The following is a 15753-nucleotide window of genomic DNA, read 5'->3' as shown; positions in this document are numbered from 1 at the left end:
CTGATTTTCTAGTAATTTTTTTCCAGGAATACTGGCAAAGTGTTTACAGCTATAACAACTTTAATTCCCAATTGATTGCACTTCTGCATAGAATATATTTTGGTTAATGTGAAAAAATGTATGAGAAAGGTGGGGATTAAATATGCACAAATATGTTTCATGGAGTACCAGTTGGTTTGAATTAAATGCAAATCCTGGACTCAATATTCCTTTTATTGAATAACTGCTTGGTTTCATTAAAGTCTTATTTTCCTTTTGAAGTTCTCCCCTGTGTTTTCATTTAACTCATCACCGTTTAATGAAGCAAGGATTGTTAAGTTATTAGTTGGACCTTGATTCAGGTTTCATACAGGGCTGGTAATCAAGAGATTTGGAGGTGTGGAATTCAAAGTTATAGTTGCATAATCTGGATCTTGTGGCACCTTTGAGATAACTGAGAGAAAGAAGCTGGTAACATAAAATTTCATGGACGTAAGGCTGCTTCATCAGGTGGATAGAATGAAATGCCTAGGAGCAGTTGTTTATTTATTACTTATTATATTTACAGTACACCAATACAGATAAAAACATATAAACACTGTAAAAGTGTTAAAACCATAATATCAAATCCAAGAGACACCATTTGTGTTATGTCAGATCCAGATTGCACTATTCAACACCTAACCAAACGCCTGATCCCATAACCAGGTCTTCACTCTTTTATTGAAAACCAGGAGGGAGGGGGCCAATCTGATAGCTCTAGAGAGGGAGTTTACACAGCCAAGGGGCCACCACTGAGAAGGCCCTGTCTCTTGTCCTCACCAGTCACACTTGTGATGGGGGTGGGACAGAGAGCAGGGCCTCTCCCGTATATCTTAACTCTCTAACCGGCTCATAGGGAAAGATATGTTCAGTCAGGTAAGTTGGACCGGGGCTGTTTAGAGCCTTATAGGCTAAAGCCAGCAATTTGAATTGTGCTCAGTAGCAGACTGTCAATCAGTAGAGCTAATGTAACAGGGGAGTAGTATGCTCCCTATCACTCCGGTGAGCAGCCTGGCTGCCGCCTGTTGGCCTACTTGGAGCTTCCAAACAGTCTTCAATGGCAGCCCATGTAGGTCTCATTGCAGTAGCCTATTCTTGATGTAAGTAGAGCATGGACCACCATGGCCAAGTCTGACTTTCCAAGGTACAGGTGCAGCTGGTGAAAGCTCCCCTGGCCACCACAGAAATCTGAGGCTCCAGGCTCAGCTGTGAGTCCAGGAGAACTCCCAAGCTGCAAACCTGTATCTTCAGAAGGAGTATAACTCCATCCAGCACAGGCTGTAACCCTATACCCTGTTCATCTTTATGACTGACCAGGAGTACATCTGTCTTGTCTGGATTCAATTTCAATTTGTTCACCCTCATCCAGATCATCACAGGCAGCAAGCACCGGTTCAGAACCTGAACAGCCTCCTTAGCAGCAGGTGGAAAGGAGTGATAGAGTTGGATGTCATCTGCATACAGATGGCATCAAACTCTAAAACTCTGGATACTCTCCCCCTGTGGCTTCATGTAGATGTGAAACAACATGGGGGACAATACTGAACCCTGCAGGACCCCACAGGGCAAAGGCTGTGGGGCTGAGCATATGTCCACCAACAACACCTTCTGAGAGCGACCCTCCAGGAAGGACTGGAGCCACTGCAGAACAGTGCCTCTAAGGCCCATTCCCGCAAAGCATCTCAGAAGGATACCGTTGTCTATGGTATAGAAGGCCAGTGTGAGGAAGATGCATGTGTTTATGAGCAAGATGCATGTGTGACTAGTAATAGAAATGAAAAACTTTTGTCTATGGTGATGATGTGTCAAGTTCAATATTAATAGTCATTTGGGAAGAAGACAGAGAGAAAGATGTTGTCCAAAGCCAAAGTGAGAAGATAACCACATGAGCAGTTGAGATATTATTGGAAAATAGTGTGATGCTGGCTGAGAACCAGAAAAGAGATGTGATAAAGTGGCCAAAGGAAGCTGTCATAAGACTGGGGTGGTAACTAGTGTTATGTATATGCTAGTGTGCCAGAAAATCATTGGCTTTGTTCAACCAGTGGTCAGTGTGCTGGAATTTGTGGATATATTTCAATTTTTCTGTTTCTTCTTCCAATATCTGTATATTTTTTTAAAGTTCAAAACAGCAGTCCTTGAACAAAAAAAACTATGAAAATTTACTCAACTTGGCTTAAGGCAGTGGTTCTCAACCTTCCTAATGCCGTGACCCCTAAATATAGTTCCTCATGTTGTGGTGACCCCCAACCATGGATGGGGCCTCCTGCTCACCTCTCGCGTCCCCCGAAACCGGGGGGTGCAGGAGCCGAGCGGCAAAGGCCCCCTCTATGGCTGCAGCCATGGAGGGGGCCTCCCGCTCGCCTCTCACGTCCCCCGAAGCCGGAGGGCGCAGGAGGCAAGCGGGGAAGGCCCCCTCCATGGCGGCGGCTGTTTGGTTCACACAGGAGCCAGCAGCCATTTGGGGGGGGGGGCAACCGAGGCGGCTTCGCGACCCCCGGAAAATGGCCCAGCGACCCCCTTGGGAGTCGCGACCCCCAGGTTGAGAACCGCTGGCTTAAGGCAATGTCTTTCCTCCTTTGTCTCCTGTTGACCATTGTTAAAACTGGACTTGTCCCCTCATTACCATACACACAAGTTTTGCATTTCTGTAGTTGTTCACACTTACAACATGGTCACAAACAGCTGTTTCTATGCATTTCATTCTATGCACGTGATTAAGCAGTCTTAAGTCTACTTAAACTTATGCTAACAACGTCTTTTTCTCAGCTAGTCTCAAAGTTGCTACAAGATCCCTTTGCATTTAGGGCTGTGTACAGGTACCTAACAGAACTCTTAATACAGATTTGTACCATTCGCCTTAGGCTGAGAAAAATTTCATCAGAGCTTGATCTGTGTGGTTAATGATTCCAAACCTTTAGAAATGCTTTTAGCTAAAGAATAAGATCACCTAGACCACATTTGTCACTCTTTTCATCAGGATCTGCTAAAGCTCAAATCTATCAAAGGCAAGGAGATAAATATTGACCAAAGTTGTTTCCTGCCATTATAACAGCTGTAATTGAGAAATAGCAGAAATAAGATTGTGTAACAAGAATTATTTTTTGTCAGCCACCTTCCTTCAGTTTGGATTAAAAATCTTATTTTCCTTGCTTAAATGTTATATTTTGCTCTTTTAAAGTAATAACTCTAATATTAGTCTTCTGGTGCCATGTGTTATTACAGAACTTACATATAACTAGACCTGGAGCTCTGTAGACATAATCCCTGACTTTCAGCCACTTGCCATGTACAAGTGTTTCAGATGAGCAGGAGGGGAGCATTTTCTCTATGTTTGTTTTAGTTCTTAATAAATGAAATCTGGGTGGGACAAAAATTGTCCACCTAAATCTATTGCATTTGTGTTCAGCTGATAAAACTACTTCTCAAAGCCAACATTTTCTCTTGTGCACACAAGTTTTTAAGGCATCTTTATAACCTGCAATCTATTAAGATTCTTCTAGATAAAGTCACTAATTTAATGAGGGGGGTTTTCAGAATTAAAAATTGTATTTCACATTATGTTTTGGCTGTAGGTTACATTGTAGCTGTTCTTTTTCTTGTCAATATTTACAACCTAAAATATGTTTCCTTTTGTTTTCAGAGCAGACAAGATCAATAAAATTCAGACCATCCCTGGCAGTTTAGAAATCGCTGTTGATTGTGTACCTTTGGAGCACCCAAGTATGATTCCATTTTATAACTGCTAAGAAATGTTGCCATCATTATTAGGAATTGGGGTTTTTTATTTTAAAAAACCAACAACCAGTGCTTCTTTTTAACTTTGGCACTTTTAATTGTTTCTAGATGTGATATTTAGGAACAGAACTTTTGTTGGAGAAACAATTTTGAATTATTGGCTTGCTACAATGCCTGGAGAATTCAGAGTGGTGGGAGTTGTAGTTTTTAAGTCACCTTTTCCAGCTTCCACCATTAGCAGGCTGGCATCTAATCCATATCGACCACCCATATGAAGAATAAAAATCCATTGATAAAATGATTATTGTATCTCTTCATGTAATCCACATAAGTGACAGGAAGGGAACCATGACTATTTCTCATCACAATGCTTCATTCTGCATTGTAAGCTCATTGTGCTTTATTGTGTATTATTTTGATATGTGTGTACTCACCTGAGTCATTGAATGCTAGCCTTTTGTGTGTGTAAACCACCCTGAGTCCCTTCAGGGAGGGAGGATGGTTTAGAAATAAAGTTGTTGTTATTGTTGTTGTTATTGTTAAAGGTTTTTATGGCTGGAATCACTGGGTTGTTGTAGGTGTTTCGGGCTATATGACCATGTTCTAGAAGCATTCTCTCCTGACGTTTTGCCTGCATCTATGGCAAGCAGCCTCAGAGGTTCCTATTTCCATTTGATCATTCACCTGTCTGAACAGCAAGAGACCAATACTGTAATTTTGCATTATATTAGCTGAGAGTAATTATAATATTCATAAATATATATCTTAAAACTGTTTGTTAAGTTAGAAAGTAATAATAAAATTAATTTATTTTATCTTCAAATAATAATATAGCTGCTCATTGGAATATAAGAATATATGGGTCTAAGTGAGCTTTGACTAGAGTAATCCAACTGAATCTTTGGAATTCGTATATGTGTTGATGAATCATTTAACTGTTTGGGAGTAGCCAAAAGGATAGGCTTGGAGTCCATAATTTTTAGACTGTACAATTAAGGATTTTATTTTTCTCTTTCTTCTTTTTCAAGATTGTGTAACATCATCTTTCATTCCAGTCAAGCCATTTAATGATATTAAGGAGCATCGACCTACAGTAGAAGTAGAGGAATTTGTCCAAGAATTGACAAAATACTCCCAGACTTACAGAGTATATAAAAACCAAATATATATCTATCCCAAACATCTGAAATATGATGGTCAAAAATGCTTCAACAAGGTATGATCTTAAACAGTAAAAGAGGCTTGAAAGAACAATGAGTGACATATTTACTAGGGGTATGCACAATATTGTTTTGGTGTACCGGACTCAGGAGGTTCACCTGCTGAATTCATGAAAATGAGCCTGGCGGGGGGCAGCCAAAGCCTTAGCCAATACGGATCACAGCAGCTGGATCTATTCAGGTAATGGGAGCTAATGGGAGCTAGTGAGGCTGAGCAGTACTCTACCTGGGCGGAGGCAGCCTCCTCCATCACTTCCCATAGTATCCCCCAGCCCCACTTGAGGCAAATAGGAACTTTGTGTGGTGCGGGCATTGAAGAAGCCTCTGTGCTCCCTCCCAGGGCATGATGAGAGTTGAGGTTTTTCTCTGTGTGCTTCATATTGATTGCATTCAGACTGGTACAATGCTAGTAGATTATCTCAATTAAAAAATATACTTAATTCAAATTTCTCAGTACAAGTTAGTATTTTTTCATCTTTTAAGTAGTAGCTGGTGGTGACAGAGAAGCAGCTACAACATAGTGGTATCAGAATAATAATAAAACTTAATAAAACTTTAATTATTGACCACCCTCTCCCCCCAAAGGGACTCAGTGCTAAAAGAATGGTCTTTTAGCACTTTTCATCAAACTCTGTCAGTCATATATGCTTCAACACAAACTGATGAAATTAATCTCTTTCAACATAAAAGAATTTCAGCCTTAAATCTTTGCAAATTAATTTTAAAAGTTATTATATTTTATTATATTTTAGATGTAAATGATAATGGAAAGACTAATAGCTGGGTGGTGTTTTCTGCACTATTCATATAATCCAGCTCACATCAAGTTAAACCTTTCTACATTCTTCTCTTCTCTGGCTTCACAATGCCATTGAAATTTTCTATGCACATGGCAGCAAAATACCACATCTGGAACAAAGCCTGCGTACAAGCCCTATGAGGAGCAGCTTAAGGAGCTGGACATACTTAGCCTGAAGAGAAGGCTGAGAGGAGATATGATAGCCATGTACAAATATGTGAGAGGAATGTATTGTCGAAGGCTTTCATGGCTGGAATCACTCAGTTCTTGTGGGTTTTTTCGGGCTATATGGCCATGTTCTAGAGGCATTTCTCCTGACGTTTCGCCTGCATCTATGGCAGGCTTCCTCAGAGGTCTGCTGGAGCTGGGAAAAAAGGGGTTTATATATCTGTGGACTGACCAGGGTGAGACAAAAGGCTTTTGTAAGTTGGGCTAGGTGTGAATCTTTTCAACTGACCACCTTGATTAGCATACAATGGGCTGACTGTGCCTGGAGCAAACTCTTAATGAAAGGTGCTTAGAAGTCCCTGCCTGTTTTTCTCTCTGCTGTTTTAATTTTAGAATTTTTTAATACTGGTAGCCAGATTTTGTTCATTTTCATGGCTTCCTCCCCTCTGTTGAAATTGTCCACATGCTTGTGGATTTCAATGGCTTCTCTGTGTAGTCTGACATGGTGGTTGTGAGAGTGGTCCAGCATTTTGGTGTTCCCAAATAAAATGCTGTGTCCAGGTTGGTTCATCAGGTGCTCTGCTATGGCTGATTTCTCTGGTTGGAGTAGTCTGCAGTGCCTTTCATGTTCCTGGATTCTTGTTTGGGCGCTGCGTTTGGTGGTCCCTATGTAGACTTGTCCACAGCTGCATGGTATATGTGAGAGGAAGCCACAGGGAGGAGGGAGCAAGCTTGTTTTCTGCTTCCTTGGAGACTAGGATGCGGAACAATGGCTTCAAACTACAAGAGAGGAGATTCCATCTGAACATGAGGAAGAACTTCCTGACTGTGAGAGCCGTTCAGCAGTGGAACTCTCTGCCCCGGGGTGTGGTGGAGGCTTCTTCTTTGGAAGGTTTTAAACAGAGGCTGGATGGCCATCTGTCAGGGGTGATTTGAATGCAATATTCCTGCTTCTTGGCAGGGGGTTGGACTGGATGGCCCATGAGGTCTCTTCAAACTCTTTGATTCTATGATTGACATTTGTTTAATTTGCGTGTTGTTTTATGAGCCAATTATTCCATTTGCACCTTTCTGTTGCAGGCCAGGAATATAACAATCTGCGTTGAATTTAAAAGTTCAGATGAAGAAGGGGCCAAGCCAGTGAAGGTAAGTAAAGATGCATCCCATTTGCAACATGTGTCAAACATTATATTGCAAATGGAAACTCTACAACAGAAACGATTCTACTCATGTCTCTTTTAAAATGTTAATAGCATGATATAACTTTGTATATTTCTATAATTCTCAATTGTAATGGCAAACATCATGGGAAACAGTTAGAAATCTTCATTCTGTATTATTTTTAAAAGATTTGAAGAGGTGGAAGGACTCTGGGTGATATAAGGGTGGACCTATACCTATGTTTTTCCATAGACATGTAGGCTAATTTAAGTTAAGAGAACAATAAAGGATCAGAAACTTCAGTAGTTAATAACATAACTGTGAAATTTAAAGTATGATCTCTCCAAATAGTGTATCTATGGGAAGCCAGGTGGACCACCCTTTACATCAGCAGCATACACAGCTGTGTTACATCATTCACAGAACCCTGATTTCTATGATGAGGTAAGTCCTTCCTTTCTTTTACTAGACACAAATCAATGAATAGATTTGCTTAATGTAAGTTTTACAAAATCAAGACTCTTAATGTTGCCTGGAGTAGTTTATGTGGCTTATGATTTACACCTACTTTTGAAAGTAGTTCAGCATATGGTGATATTTTGGCAGATATTTTTGGCAGTGTCTGTCTCTCCCAAAGTAATTGCACTCAGTAACAAGGTAGAATTTTGTACTCATATATGCCCTGGATGAATAATATGTTCTTTCTCAATATAAAAAAGAAGCATCTTTTTGAACTGAGCTTTAGGAAATATTAGATAATTAGGTATAAGACCAAATTAATCATGATCAAATAAGTCCGTGTTTTGCTAGTATTGGAATCCATTTAAACTGATATATGAAACCTTTTACATTTCAGGTGAAAATTGAGCTACCTACTCAGATCCACAAGAAACACCACATTCTATTTTCATTTTACCATGTTACCTGTGACATAAATGCAAAAGCTAATGCCAAAAAGAAAGAAGCTCTGGAAACATCAGGTACTTCGTTGTTTGAATGCCCATAACTTGCATTATTTCTATATGCTTATATTATTAAAATTTGGGTCAATTATTTAGTACAATAGCTGTGATATTTCTCTGGTTAGTAAAGGTAAGGGTTTCCCCTGACATTAAGTCTAGTCATTTCTGACTCTGGAGGATAGTGCTCATCTCCATTTCTAAGTGAAAGAGCCAGCATTGTCCAGAGACACTTCCAAGGTCATGTGGCAAGCAGGACTGTATGGAGTGCTGTTACCTTCACACCACTCCCTGAACCATCAACCTTCTGGTCAGCAAGTTCAGCAGCTCAGCTGTTTAACCCAGGGGCCCCATTTCTCTGGTTATTTTGTTTAATTAGGGTGGTTCTTCAAACAAAACAAAAAACTACAGTGATAATATCTCTTTTTGGTTGCAGTTGGATATGCTTGGCTCCCTTTGTTAAAAGAGGATCAGCTAACATCTCAAGAACATAGCATACCAGTGGCAACCAGCCTGCCTCCTGGTTATCTCAGCCTTCAGGATCCTGCAACTGGAAAGGTATTTTGTAGTTTACACGGTTGCTCCTCTGTCATAACAAAGCACATTTCTTCAATGACACGATGGTAATGTAGCATATTTTCTACATCTAGTTGGGTGTGGAAGTCAATTCACTCCTCTCACACTATCTACCTCATCTCGTTCCTTTCTTCTCTCTATCTTTCCTCTTTCTCTTTCTCTCTCTCTCTCTCACACACACACATCCACACAAGTTATGCCATGTAGAGTCCATGTGATAATGTAAATCACTACCTGTGTTGATTTATGCTTACAAAAATTGTAAGCCATCTATTCCCTTCATGTGGTGGATAATGTAATGGATACTTGCACAGAAATGATTTTACATGCAAATTGGGCTTCTTGAGAAAGTTTATTTTATGTTTAGTAAATACGACACTGAAGTACAATGTGAAGCATGCATCAGTATTAAGACACTTGGGTGTTTTCCAAAGGCATATTGATCGGTATCCTCATAAACTTCTGGGACTGGGAGAGTCCTGAGCTGACATCCTGAGCTGACATCCTGTGAATGATGTAAATTTCATCATCTCCTGCAAGGTATTAATGGAGGAACTTTATAAGCTGATGACATACAGTCCAGCAAAATCCAAGAGGTTTAAATTGCCTACCCATTTTATGAGGCAGAGATAGGCAACTACTAGAAATAAAAGGCCCAGATTATCCTCACTATAGGACTTGGCGATTTATGTTTGGCATGGCATGAGGACACACAGAGGCTGCAAAAATGCTCTGAATTATAACTTGTGACCTGCATGCTTCTCCATCCTAGGACATTTTCAGAAATAAAAATGGTAGCTAAAACAGTAAATAGCCAGGGAAAGTACCCAGCCATTCATCCTCAAATTGTAGCCTACACATTTGGCACTGGTCCAGATATTGTAAGCTTGATCATATGCTTGGTGTGTCATAGAATGTTGGTTGACGTTGTTGTTGTGTGCCTTCAGATCAACTTTGACCTGTGATGGCTGTTCATAAGATTTTCTTGGCAAGATATATTTGGATGAGGTTTGCTATTGCCTTCCTCTGAGGCTAAATGTGATTTGGCCAAAGCCACCCAGTGGTTTTCCTGGGCCAAACCCTGATCTCATAGAGTCCCAGTTCTACACTCAAAACCACTCTAGACCCCAACAAAATATAATAGGCCACAAAGCAACATAGTCACACTTGCTGTGTATTGCAAATTAAGGAATTCAGTGGGATTTTTGTCATTTTCTTTCTCTGTATTGCTTACAGCACAGTGGAAGTGACATTAAATGGGTAGATGGTGGGAAGCCACTCTTCAAGGTGTCTTCATTTGTTGTATCAACAATTTATACTCAGGTATGTTCTTTGTATTTTCTTTGATTTCTGGAAAAGACAGCGTGCATCAGTAGAATGCTTGGATTTTATGCATAAAAGGATGAGGTATTCTGCTTTGATACTGTCATGAAAAACATATTTTAAGGCTGATGCTGAAGTATTTGGCATCAATTACTGATATTTCATTTCAGGTCCATTTTTTACCATTATATTACTGTTTATTCATTTAAAATGCAATTCAGCATTGCTCTAGCTAAATATTCTTTCTTATATTTGCTGTTTGTAGGACCCATATCTGAATAGATTTTTTCAACAGTGCCAAAAAAGAAACAGGGATCTCTCCCAACCACCTACCTCAAATTTCATCATCTCCTGCAAGGTATTAATGGAGGAACTTTATAAGCTGATGATAGAAATCATGGCTAAGTATTTATGGTTTGGAAAAAAATTGATGCTTTTAAACTTAGATATAATTTTATCATGTAATTGGTTGTGTAATTATTAGGTTTTATTTAATTATCGGTTGTTTGATGTTAGTTTGGGATCAGGTGGGATGTTAATATATTCATGTTTGCACTTGTGGTGAGGCTTTGAATGTTTGCCTCTGTGTTTTTTGTTTGTTGGAATCTGCACTGATTCCCCTTGGGGAGATAGGGTGGAATGCAAATAAAGTTTTATTATTTATTTATTTATTTATTTATTTATACAGTTTTAATTTTGGCCAACTCGGTCTGTTCTTTGTGAAAGCAGATTAATAGTAATGGATAATATATTTCTGAATAGCTTCATGTTAGTATGTAAAAATATATTTTCAGAAATTAACTTAAAAGTTAATAAGCCATTAAAATGTTTATTAATTCATATCTTGTTTAGCTCATAACTAACTCATAATGGGCTGAATTATAATGTTAATACTGACTAGAGTAAAACTATTAAATCAGTGGGATTTATATTTGTATTAACTCACCATTTAGTGTCTGGTTCAATTGGTCTATTGTAGTCGGGACTAACTAACAGATTTGTACCCATTATATTCATTTATTCATATTATTCAGAATTACCTCCAAGCCCAATTAAGAGCACTGGTGGGGGTTTTTTTTTGTTGTTGAGGAGAAGCACCACAGAGCCCATGTGTTGTGGACTGCTCTTCTGATTCTGAGGGAGAAGGAGGACAGGTGGTGGATGAAACAGCACTTAGGGATTTGGGGTTCAGTGTTGGGGAGGAAGAAGGAGGAGGAGAGGCAGCAGATATATCAGAAATCCCCATGTTTCTGGAATGTTGAAGGGAGAAAGAGGGCAGAAGAAGATCAGTTAGGCTAGCAGGGAAAACGTTGAGCAATCAGACCGTGCCCTAGGGATTGCGGTGCTGGAAAGTTCAGGGCTATAAATTAGCAGCAAGGTCAGGGGCTTAGTGACAGATTAAACTCCTATTGCAGACTAAACTCTCTCTTTTCTATTCAGAAAAAAAGATGGTTCCTTTTTATCAGAGTTAATAATGCACTTTACTTTTTATCAGAAAAAGAACCATCCTCTTCTCTGATTAGAGCGGCAAAAGGCCATTTTGAATGCCTTGTTGGGAAAATGGCAGTCCATGGGGCAACTGGCACATTGAGGTTGCACTGGCACTTTCACCTATCTGCACAATGATCCCTACAGAATTATCCATGGGTCATTTCAGAATTAATAATTTTGGTATCAAAGCCAATCCCCAGCTTATACATGAGCTTAATTTATATATGAGTATAGGCAGTTCTTGTTAAAATTTTATATCTCATCTTTCTAATGTTTGCTCACATCACTGGAGAAAAACATGAATGTGTGCCTACAGATCAACATTTTTGTCATAAGACAAAACACTATATGAAAAGGGGTCTACTGAACCTCCAAAGGGTTCAGTTAAAGGAGTTCCAAGGACTAGAGGCAACTTCAAAGACTCTTTCTCTTATACTCAGCAGCCTCAACCTCCACCATAAACATGGATAGGTATAAATACTTGATAAATAAATAAAAATAAGAGTGTTGATACTGGCATGGGAGAACGTGGTTCCTTGGATATCTCAGAACTAGTGATTTCAGGATAATCGCTAGTATTTTGAATTGTTCCTAGAAACTTACTGACAGTTTTGCAACATTAATGTAATATATTCCAATAAGCAATAATATGTATAACACATATACACAGAGAGAGATAAGGTTTGTACTAGTGCAGTAGGGTAGAAACTGAGTTACAGTAGTATCTGTTGTTGACAGGAATGGGCAGAACTGACAATCAGTTAAAACTACGTATAATAATTTGATACTTAGAAACTGTTGTCCAAGTTCAGTACTCTACCACTTTACGATTCCATTTCTGTCTTCATATATCTATCTAAAAGATAGTTTTAAACTATGGGTAAAATATGTAAAACTGTTTTTGAAGTAAAGTATAATTCCACTGATTTAAGGACAGCATGTTAATGTGCAACTCTAATGAAACAACAGAAATTCACCTCACTTTACATGTATCTTTGTGTATTTTGTTTCTAAATTAGAATTTGCTTAAAATTGAGAAGATCTCTGTGATTGTAAATTTCCTTCCTGTGATTCTGAACCAGCTATTCTGGGTTCTTGTGCAAAATAAAGAAGATGAAGTTACAACTGCTGTGACCAGGTATCCCTTGTTTGTTATTGTTATTATAGTGCAGTGGTTCTCAACCTGTGGGTCCCCAGATGTTTTGGCCTCCAACTCCCAGAAATCCTAATAGCTGGTAAACTGGCTGGGATTTCTGGGAGTTGTAGGCCAAACCACCTGGGGACCCACAGGTTGAGAGCCACTGTTATAGTGGATCCATGCCTAGTAGATTCATATAGTTCAATTCCCTTACTCTAATAGCTAAGGAATGAATCAGAATTACTATTTTTTGGAATGTTCTTAATCTCGTGATTATTTAGTTATTTATTTTGAATTGAAAATGTAGTTTTCCATCCACATGGTTTGCTGAAGAAGCCCCAAAGTTTTGATATGGACATCGTCATAATCTGTATTTATATCCCACCATTAAGAAAAGGCTGGGCTTCAAGATGGCATACAAATTAAAGATTTGCATGATACCCACTTCTGGTCCTAGGAATCCAGATAGAAAACATATTTTACATCATTGCATTACATCATATTCAATACTTTTACTTTTACAGGGTACTCACTGATATTGTTGCCAAGTTCCATGAAGAACAATTAGACCAATATATCCAGTCATATGTAAAGGTAAAAATATTTAACTTGCATTTTAATTGTTCTCATTCGTTTTAACAGTTTTCCTGAGATCATTCTCTCTTATGTCATCTTGCATTTATATTGTGTAAAGGATATGTTAGCTGTTGATTTATTAAGTGAGTCTCCTGTAAGGATTTGTGTAAGAGTTAATGTGTTGCAAGTAATCCAGTGAATTTCAGTGGTAAATTTTATTAAGGAGTGCTCCTTTGGAAGCTTTTCTGTGTGCTTTGAAGTAGCTTGTGCTGAACTATTTTCCTAGCTTCCTTGTTATTTTCTCAAGAACCCTTTTTATTATCTAAATTACAGTGCTTTTGTACCTGCTTATGGTATGTGAATTTTTTTAAAAATCTTCCAGCATGATTTCTTGCACTTTTTAATTTCATTTTTGTTATTTGGCACTGCTTGTTATGTGTCCTCCATTTAGTTTTCACTGGAATATGTCACTGAATTTGTGGGGGGTGTTTATGAAATCATTATCAAGGACCTTAAAAACAATAATTATATATAGTACTACAGTTTGAGTATCCCTTACCCAAAACGCTTGTAACCAGAAGTATTTTGGATCTTTATAGTATTTCAAAATACCAAATACATAATGAGTATCCTAGAGATGGGACCCAAGTATAAATACAAAATTGATTTATTCTTCACATACACCTTATATGCCTGAAAGTAATCTTATATACTGTTTTAATACTTTTTACATGAACAATGTTTGTATACGTTGGACCACCAGAAATCAAAGACATCACTATCCCAGCCACCGGTGTAGAAAATTTTGTCATATTTTGGATTTTAGAATTCTGGATAAGGGATGCTCAATGCCTCTTGTTCTAATAAGACAGAAGCTTTACTCACATATTTAGACCAATTATTTTTCTTTTGATGCATTCTCGATACAGGCCATTGTTTCCCCCATCTCAAGTACATACCTTTTTGTTCCTGCCTAAAGTAAGAATTCTAGTATGAGGCAGAGAGCACAGAAATGTCCAAAGGTGCTGTGAAAAGACATAAAGGGTATCTGACCACAAATGTCCTCCTTCTGAGGTCGCTGACTGTTTTAATGAGACCTTCAGAGAGGGAGGTCCATTCTTGGACATCCAATTCTAAGAACATAGGCTCAATTAGCATGTTTTCCAGAAATCACTGAGAGGGAAATTTCTAAAGCCCCTTCAACATGAATCCTGAAAGTAGGTTCATTGTTGCCAGAGTCTGCTCGCTTGGTGGCCTGAGGCAGCAGAGAGTCCCCATTGTCCAGCTACACTGAAAATGGTTCATTGCCTCAATATCTCCTCCCCACATGCCATGACTGTCTCCAGCCATGACACCCCCCTTTTAACTAACCATTGCAGCATACTGACTGAAATCAACCACTGCATAGTTGGCTGGTAGGGAGAGAGGGGAAAGCCCCCTTAGCCATCTTCCTTAGCAACTCCATGGTCTGGCAGAGAGTTGCCAGACCGCTCAGGAGCATATAGGTGGTTTTTGTCACAGCTGGGGGCACTCACAACACTGGGAGAGGGGATAGCAAGGGATTGACATGCCACATCTCTGGGCCACCCTAGGCTTGGGATAGCTTGCAATACAAGCTGTGGCCAGTTCCTGTTAGGAACAGGCCCAGCTGTCTTTTGACACCCCTAACTTGGGGGACAACGTGAATTATGGGTCAGGTTTCAGGGTTTTGCCCAATTTATCTTGGCCCAGGGGAAAGCAGCATTAGGATAGCCAAATCGGCCCAGTGCCATCCTTAGCCACCACAATACTAGCCCTATGTAACACCAACCTAAGTGGTCATAAAATGAAACCCTTAGGTCAAGAGTAGTGAGAGTATGGTGTTCCTCTGTTGCTAGACTGTATCTCCTAACCATGTTAATTCAGTATATCCAGCGACTGATGAGTATGGGAACTGAGGTTCAATAACATTGAGACAGGCACTCATTCTCCAAACTGCCCTAGACAGACAAGACACCTTCTCCATCTTCACACTCGACTCAACAATATTGGAATAATAAAAATATATAGTGTCATTTGTAAAGATTAAAATAATATAATGTACATGAAATTCTTTGAATCTCCAGAAATACTCTACAGAGACATTCAATACCAGCAGCATCACTGTCATTACTGCCATGAGCCTTAAACATGATATTACACCCAAAATGTACCTCCTATCAAAGTGTCAACCTTTGTTGTTTCACCTTTTAGGATACTTGGTGCAAAGCATGATGTCATCATTCTGCATGATATCAGGCTAATCATTGAGTGTCCGAGGCCGATACAAGATGATAAAGAGATGAGACTACTGTAATAGCCTTGTGTCTGCTGTACCATCAAATTCCAACTAAAATGTGAATTATAAAATATTTGTTAATGTTTATTAATTAACAAACATTTTTGTTAATTAATGTTTAACTTGGCACTCCTGGAGGTGCAGTGGGCTAACTCGCTGAGTTGCTGAACTTGCTGTCCAAAAGGTTAGCGGTTTGAATCCAGGGGGAAGGGTGAGCTCCCGCTGTTAGCTCTAGCTTCTGCCAACCTAGCAGTTCGAAACATGCA

The 15753-nt window shown here is 39.1% G+C and overlaps 1 protein-coding gene across 12 annotated transcripts in view; it reads left to right on the top strand.

The window, feature by feature from the left end:
• DOCK10 (dedicator of cytokinesis 10) overlaps positions 1-15753 on the top strand; it is a 211773-nt gene that overhangs the window by 142034 nt on the left and 53986 nt on the right. For all 12 annotated transcript variants that reach the window (XM_060767871.2, XM_060767878.2, XM_060767874.2 and 9 more), the window contains 10 exons: positions 3665-3744; positions 4788-4975; positions 7027-7092; positions 7459-7551; positions 7964-8087; positions 8503-8624; positions 9879-9965; positions 10231-10323; positions 12476-12594; positions 13119-13188. In XM_060767871.2, the coding sequence (XP_060623854.2) occupies positions 3665-3744; positions 4788-4975; positions 7027-7092; positions 7459-7551; positions 7964-8087; positions 8503-8624; positions 9879-9965; positions 10231-10323; positions 12476-12594; positions 13119-13188 (1042 nt within the window). The remainder of the gene's footprint in view (positions 1-3664; positions 3745-4787; positions 4976-7026; positions 7093-7458; positions 7552-7963; positions 8088-8502; positions 8625-9878; positions 9966-10230; positions 10324-12475; positions 12595-13118; positions 13189-15753) is intronic.

Source organism: Anolis sagrei, chromosome 3, assembly GCF_037176765.1.
Source record: "Anolis sagrei isolate rAnoSag1 chromosome 3, rAnoSag1.mat, whole genome shotgun sequence".
In the NCBI taxonomy this organism is placed as follows: domain Eukaryota; kingdom Metazoa; phylum Chordata; class Lepidosauria; order Squamata; family Dactyloidae; genus Anolis; species Anolis sagrei.
Note: the sequence above shows the minus strand (reverse complement) of the source record. Positions and strands in the feature narration are given on the sequence as shown.